This window comes from Macrobrachium rosenbergii, chromosome 5, assembly GCF_040412425.1.
Source record: "Macrobrachium rosenbergii isolate ZJJX-2024 chromosome 5, ASM4041242v1, whole genome shotgun sequence".
In the NCBI taxonomy this organism is placed as follows: Eukaryota; Metazoa; Arthropoda; class Malacostraca; order Decapoda; family Palaemonidae; genus Macrobrachium; species Macrobrachium rosenbergii.
The window spans coordinates 46,915,966-46,923,993 of NC_089745.1; the positions used below are offsets into that span (position 1 = coordinate 46,915,966).

The 8,028-nt window shown below is 36.9% G+C and overlaps 1 protein-coding gene across 1 annotated transcript in view; it reads right to left on the bottom strand.

The window, feature by feature from the left end:
• Window positions 1-1,360: 1,360 nt before the first annotated feature.
• The window catches only part of LOC136838754 (serine/arginine repetitive matrix protein 2-like), a 61,600-nt gene continuing 54,932 nt past the window's right edge, over window positions 1,361-8,028 (bottom strand). The window contains exons 3-4 of the mRNA XM_067104223.1: window positions 5,158-7,008; window positions 1,361-4,977 (exon numbers count right to left, since the gene is read on the bottom strand). Coding sequence (XP_066960324.1) covers window positions 4,472-4,977; window positions 5,158-7,008 — 2,357 coding nt within the window. The 3' untranslated portion in view covers window positions 1,361-4,471. The remainder of the gene's footprint in view (window positions 4,978-5,157; window positions 7,009-8,028) is intronic.

The following is an 8,028-nucleotide window of genomic DNA, read 5'->3' on the forward strand; positions in this document are numbered from 1 at the left end:
TGACGGTTCAGTGTTTCGTTCACATTGATTTTTTTTTACGGTTCAGATTTTTGGCTGAATACTGCCAATTGCTGATTTTTTCTTTTTTCTGAAGGCTTGTGGAATTGGGAACCTGATGCCTTTAGCTAGCCCAGGCTTGAAAGAAAGGAAAACTATGGGAATGGAAAAACATGGAGTTGAATCAGAAACGAGGAACAAACTACTTTTCAAAAAGGTACGGTTCTAGAGTTGACCTGATCTCTTTTAGTTTGCCTCATCCCAAGGACTTGGGCGAGTTGTTTTAGGACGAGTGTTCTACGTGTTTGATTCCTCTGTAAATATTTGTATTACCCGTGAAATGTTCTTATATATATATGTATATATATATATATTTTTTATTACATATAAAATGTTCTGTATTTCACACACACACATTGTATATATATACTGTATATGTATGTATATATGAATTTTCGTTACTTAACACACGTCTTGTTACCCTCGCAAATATTAGGCCACAAATATATCACTTAATGTCGAATTTGCCATACCTGCGGGTTAACTTACACCTTTGGGGATTTACAACTGATAACGTGTCTGCCCTGTCCAGGATTCAAACTTGGGCCTATGGGTTTATGGGTTAGATACAGTGTTAGGTGGGCGTTTGAAGGGCAGTTGCAATTCCCTTGTGTGTAAGTTACTCGTAAGTTATAGTGAATTCGATATTAAGTGCAAGGGGTTAATGCCCATATATATATATATATATATATATATATATATATATATATATATATACATATATATATATATATATATATACATATATATATATATATATATATATATATATATATATATATGTATATATAAAATAAAAGACATTAATCCTTGATATATATGTATATATATATATATATATATATATATATATATATATATATATATATATATATATATTTGTGTGTGGGGATATATATATATATTTCTATTTATATATGTATATGTGTATATAAATATATATATATATATATATATATATATATATATATATATATATATATATATATATATATATATATATATATATATACAGTATATAGGTTCTCAGCAAGTCGCTTTTGGGATGCAGTTGCTAAACCCATGCCTTCTCTTGCCCTGGCTTCAACTAAAAGTAATCGACTAGCCACCAAGTACACATTAGTTCTTTACATCAACAGAAGCACAATGGATATTATGGCCCATATATATATATATATATACAGTATAAATATATATATATATATATATATATATATATATACACATATATATTGGTTGTTTACATAAACATTTATTTTTAGATTTAAGAAAAGATAATTGCCAAGGAACATTAAGACACACATTTTATTACCATTGTTTATTGATATGTTAAGGCTCTCGGGTATGAAGATAAAATGGGGGACTTGGTATTAACATTGTGCAATATTTGGGGATATCTTTATTATGGTTATTATATATTGCTAAGACTAGAAAGGGTTAGAGCGTTCATCTTTTTATTTTTTTTTTTTTCATGTATGTCAGGCGTCAGAAAGTTGCTGAGATGTTCTATATGACAAGAGGCAGAACTGCTTGCACTGATTTAGGCATAAACTGGATAAGAAGTCTGTGTAATCTGGTATACTCTGACTTCCTGGTGCTGCTGGAGTCTTGCTATGGGGACCTCATCCTTAAACTGTGACGTCAGTCATCCACGTACAGTACAAGTGAAACCGCTCACTCGGAGGGGTGCCCCAAGGTGGGTCCTTAAGGAAGGCAGCTTTTTAAAAGCCAACTGATCCAGGTTTTGCAAAAATCATTGTTTATTTGCCACGAAAATGTAGCGACCACAACAACTGGGCTAACCATTTCAGTTTACTGAGAAAAATAGGCCTATATTAATTCACAATGAATTACAAAATAAGTGATAGTTAAATGTTATCATCCACTTTAATGGAACTCAATTATCCCCCTCATAGTGGGGCTTCATATTTAGCAAACTCATGAAACACATCAAAGAAGAAATTTACCCAAATGCAAGCTACATTCATCTGTGTCCATTCCATGCATAGGCCTATAGTCTTACAATAAACTTTCATTCGCACAGCCAAGTACAAAATATGTGTTTTTGACATATTTATCTTTTTAATGTTAGCCTAGTCTTTGAAGTCGATGTTATATGGGTGTTCTATACAATGATGTGTAAGATACATCTAAATCATTACTATGCCTTACTAATGAACTGTATATTGGCGTTTGACCTCTGGGCAGAATTTTATAGTTGAGGCCACTTCCTAAATTTTGTCTCTGGCATATCGCTGACTATTTCTTCCTACACAAGTTGCCAGACGGTCTATAGAATCTTTTGGCCTGGCAGCAGACCTTACCGTGTCTTACACATGATTGATTTTGCCCTTGCATTGCGTGATCTAGAAGCTACAAGACTTCTGGCCTAACAATAATACAGATGACTTTCGTCGAGAGGTTCCGCTACTCGATCAACTGGAGGTCTCACAGCAAATTTGAACCGTGGCTTTGTGTTTTTGTTATAAGCTATAGAGTAGACACCAAGTCCCGTAGACTGCTCTGTTGCCCAGTGTTTCTCGAAAGCAAGTTCCAGCCTTCCGGATGCTTTCTGGATACACTAGGTAACTGCATCTTTTCCAGGGGATAGTGGCATTGTTGAAGATGCTCTACTGTATGTATAGCCAAGATAATCTTTACCAAAGGTCTATAAAAATGCTCCTTCAGAGCAGCCCACTATCAGATTATGCTATAGTCTGGTTATTTACACGTTTAACCATTATTGTACATTACACAATTTAAAAGTATTATGCAACAAGTACAGGTTAACAATTGTAATGTATGAACAATATTAAAAGTAGTAATGCTGATTCAGATTGACAGTTACAGTACTAATTGATAGATTTTGTTATCGACATTCCATCCATTAAATTACACGATTTTTGTTGGGAATTGTCCACCTACACAACAATGCATTCAAAGAAGATACCATGTAAATTATTTCTTTGGCATTTGTTGCTTAATCAGGAATGAAATGACCAAGGGTTTAGCATTCCTGACCCTGACTCTGAAACACAATTCACTCTCACTGTAGACATCACAACTTTAAACAAATAAGCCATGTATTCGTCAAGGGGTTCTCTTCCCAAGAGATTCAACCATTCTATCTTGCCCGTCACCCGCCAAATCAAGTAACGGTCCATCTCGGCCACACAGCAGTATTTGTTGGCTATTATTGTAAACCGTTTAAACAATCAAAGAAGAACAAGTACAAAATTATGCATCCTAACTAATAAGCATTGTTATATATATATGAAAATAAAGACTATTATGTCCCACTAAAGTATCACTCTACCACCAAAACCCTGTGAAAAGTCTCCATCTGCTGTTTCCTAATCAGTGGGTCATTGTGTTTTTCACCTTATTTTTCCGTTAACTTTGAATCTTATTGATTTTCTCACAACATTCACTTTGTTTTACAGGGAATATTATCATGAAATTTAATTGTTTATGAATCGTTTGCATTGCTCTTTATCCTGCTTTTGTTTTATCAGTTGGTTTTGCTGCTCATGTTGAGATGTTTACCTATTTTCAGCGTGATAGTGGGTAGTCTCATATATTTCACATTCATATTTCCCTTGTTTTATTTTTCCACTGTTAATGATTCATTTTCTGGTTCTAAGTTTATTTTTCTTTAGCGCAGTTATTGTATATTGTCACTTCAGTTATCTATAGTTTAATCAAATTTTTCCACTCATTGAAGTTAATACATTTCTGTAATACAGATCTGTTACTGATTAAAGTGTGACTGTCATCACTGGATACTGAACTTATAAGTTCGTGAGCATTAGGAAATTATCACACTTAATAATACTTTATTAGTGAGGGAAGTTAATTTTTCTGGTATTTATTCAAACACAAGACAACATTATTTTGTTGCACGTATGCTTATGTTACAAATCACTTGTCATTAAGATTGTGATTTAGTTTGTTCAAACTTTTTTGTAATGGGGAGACTTCAACTCTTGGGGACATCCTCAGTGGCAGTGTAACTATTCAGTTTCTATCCCAGAACAGCACGGAACAAAATCAATGCCCTGTCTTTCTGAGTACAGAGAAATTGAGCACCTGTCTCACTAACTACTTCTTCTCTACCTTTATACCAAAATATAAAGTTGCTTCCATCAAAATCAAGCATAATGCAAGCTATGGCAGCAGTCAGTGACTCAACATCAGACATCAGCTGCTATAGCTCAGCATTCTACACGACAGCTCAATCTTTGGCACGCGGTAAAATCACGTTGGGGTGATGATCCTTTGATCCTTTCCCTGATGAAGATTCAAGTTTCACACAAAGTATGGTAAACTGCTCGTTACAACTATGTTCTCAAGTACAAAAAAAAAAAAAAAAATTTACCAACTTTAATAATAGCTAAGAACTGGCATCCCACTTTCACACAGCGGTCATCTTTGATCTGGCCCCTCCAAAATGCTTCATTAGCCAGTTTGGACCCTTGTTCCGTGCTGGAGCTGGGATAACGGTTGCCACACTGTCTTTACTGGAGGCTGATGATGATGAAGACGATGAAGATGAAGACTTAGAAGAAGTGGTCGTGTGTGTTCTCTTTTGTATAGAAGGATGAACTACAGGCAGTTCTGACAGCACATCTATTGAGTTTTCTTTTTCAATTGGCTTTGGTCTTGGACTTGGCCTCTTTAGAGGAGATTTAACCACTTTTGAGAGACTGGGGAAAAATGACCTTTTACTAGAAGTACTAGGTGATGACTGCTGAGGCAGATGAGCTAGCGTTGAACTTAGAGTTGATTTAGGAGCATGGTGGGAGTTCATGTCTGACCTTGTGGTTTCAGAGGTAACTATAGTTGAATGTGTTCCTCTGCTTGGGCTTGAGGATGCTGATTGAGATACTGGTCCTTTACTTTTTGCAGTTGCATAAATGCCTGAAAAGAAGAAAGAAGTTAGTCATGTTTTCTTTCATTCATAAATTTTTTTCTCTTAGGTTACTACAAGATTCTTTTCCTCTAATAATTATGGAAAGGAAAATCAGTTATGATTCATGACTGTAGTCAGTATGGAAAATGAAGAGGATTATTTAAGAAAAAATTAAACCAAAAACTTACTGTGTCTTGGTGTTCTGGGTGGTGTGATATCAGGGAGAAGGTGTTGCCACGGGTTGTAAGTATTGGGCACGATATGGCTAAGAGAAGAGGTGGACCTTGGCAATGGAACTGGGTAAGAGCCTGAAGCAGATACTTCTAGAGCAAATTCTTGAGGTGACTGGAGATAGGTCCAGGTGCCAGAATCTTGAGAAGGATCTCTCCTCTGGAGAGGTTCAGGCGGTGGCCTAGGAGGAGGTGCTCGCTTTGGCAGTTGGTGGGATGGTATTCTGTGTTTTGAATCTCCTCCACTTCCACTGGGTAACTCTGGTTCACTTGAATAGTCTAAAGGAATATGATCTGACATCTGAGCATAATTTGATGTATCTGGTAAAAGATCAGGCTGGCTGCTGATCCAGTTTCGATGGGTAGCTGATAATCCATATTCATTCAGTGCTTCTTGTACGTTACCAAAGTAGTCGTAAATGTGAGATTTTACATAAGCAGAATATTGCCTGAAAGTGGCATCTTCGAGGGATTTTGGACATCGTACATGTGCAAGTAAAACTTCTGGGTCATAGCAAAACCTTTCAGAAGGACAGCTAGGCCGTTTAGGAGAGCAATTGCTGGAACTTTCCGATGAAGAATAATAACCGAGTTGACCTTTGATGCCTTGCTTAGCTTGCCAGTAATCCCAGTAAGTTTCCCTCAGATTCATGCAACTCTCACTCTTTTTCCTGACCTCTTCAATAGTACCTTGTTTACTCAAGGACTCTGCAATGTCCATCTCCATGTACTCTGAATAGTCAGATGCCAGGGAAAGCCGCTTCTCTAAGAAAGATTTACCTTTCAATGAATGAACGGGTCCAGTTCCATAGCCATATACAAGGGGTCGCTTCAAAGTCTCCATTGGCTGCACATCACAGTCAATCTCAATGAAATCCTCGTCCTCATCTGTAGCATCTTTTTTCTTATTATGATCCTCAGCATCATTGTTTCTTTGCTTCTCTGGAAGCAAGGCAGTACTTTGGTCTAGCTGTTCTTGCTCTCCTTCACTTATGAAATCGCAAGGAGTATCTTCTACATTATCAAAGTCATCATTCTCAAAATATTTGTCATCAATAGAGAGACTGAGGCTGCGATTAGACACTGTATCATCACTTTCGCGATCATCACACTCAATTTCCTCCATCAAGTCTTCTTCAGTAACTTCAAATGTGTTTTCCTCATCCACAAATTCCAGTGTATTGCTCTCACAGAGAAGACTGTTGGTAAGTTCTTTCTCGTCAGATTTTTTATCTTCCATGGGGGTTTCTTCATGACAGGTATTTGTTATATTTACAACTTTGAAACCACTGTTGCTCAGTTCTTCACAGTCTAGGGTAAGATCAAATGACAGAATGCAGACTGATGCAAGATTAGTTTGGTCTTCATGGGAGGTGCTTATGACCTTTATTGGTTCTGGAGATACACGGTCCAAAACACCTGCCGGCAGTGGAGGTAGAACTGGAGAAGTTGCTATCGTTGAGGACCTCCTGGAACTAGATACCCAGCTATTGTCCTGCCTTTGATTTGATCTTTGTAAATATCTCTGATTAGCAGCAGGCGACTCGCATTCCGTGTCGGTTAGTGATGAAAGCTCTAGACTCTCGAGAGCTTGATCTATTAGAGATGTCTGAGAATATCTCCTGTTCTTAGAAATCCCGGGGATAGGTGTCCTGTACAAGTCACTCATGTAATAGGGCTTGAAGGGGGAAGCATCAAAATGGTGGTCTCTCTCTAGTGGGCCATGGGACTGGGAATGATCTTGAGAGCCCAGGTACAATTGTGGGAGGCTGTAGTACTGGTAAGAGTGTGGCCCTTGCCTATCCTCAACTGAAAAAGGAGAATTTTATTTTTAGTGAATGGAGGTTGTCATTGTTCCATGTGTTAAAGGAAAAAATTGTACAGTAAGTAAATATTTAGTGTTTCTGGTTTCTGAACTTGAAGTAATTGTTTCAAAACAAATAAAAGGATTTAATTTATCAGGTTAATCAGATGATGATATAAAGCTGGAGTCCATTTAATATAAAATATTTAAAATATTAAACTGATAGCATAAATTAGTAAAACATGAATTTATATATGTCAAGTTTTAATCTACAGATTTGGCATAGATAATTTTGTTTTATTTAAGAACTGAAACAAAGATTGAACTATAAAAGGGACACATTTGAATCACCATGTCGAATAAATACGGTATATTACTAACATGGGATCAGTGGATAAGATACAGTAGACAATTACATTTCTTTAGTCCGAAGTCGAGGAAGGTTTCTACAAAGAATATACTGTACTATCTGCAAGAACGGAACCCCATGTGACATACGTTTAGACATTGTGGGGTAGGTTTCTAGTCATGAAGGTGAACGTATGGTGTCAGAATTTTTTATGAATCACCATCCTGACTTCTGATATAAAAGCTTGGATGACAGAATACACATCAACACAACAGGCAGGTAACATAAGAATGAAACATTAATTTTTTTTTCATTTTAGATATTATTGGGCTTTTAAATGGCAACGTTGCGTGTAGGGAAACCTTGCTCTCCGAGGTGCAGTTTTCAGCCAGTACAGGACTTTTCTAGCGGCAAAGCAAACGCTTCCGAGAATTTAATGAGACTATGTGCAAGAGATATGAAGTTCAGCTCTCTGTGTATACGCGAGTACGCATGTGTTTGTGGCACGGGCGCTGAAAATGGAGGATTTTGTTTATCAAGTGTTTGCGAAGAGGGAGCGGCATTGTATGCTTATCTCCTAACATAACTCGAGGTTGTGTGTGTACGAGAAAGCGCTTCCTGGTCGTAAACAGTCAGTGTTATGGATTTGCCTACTCAGAGGAAGCGCGTTCTCGGC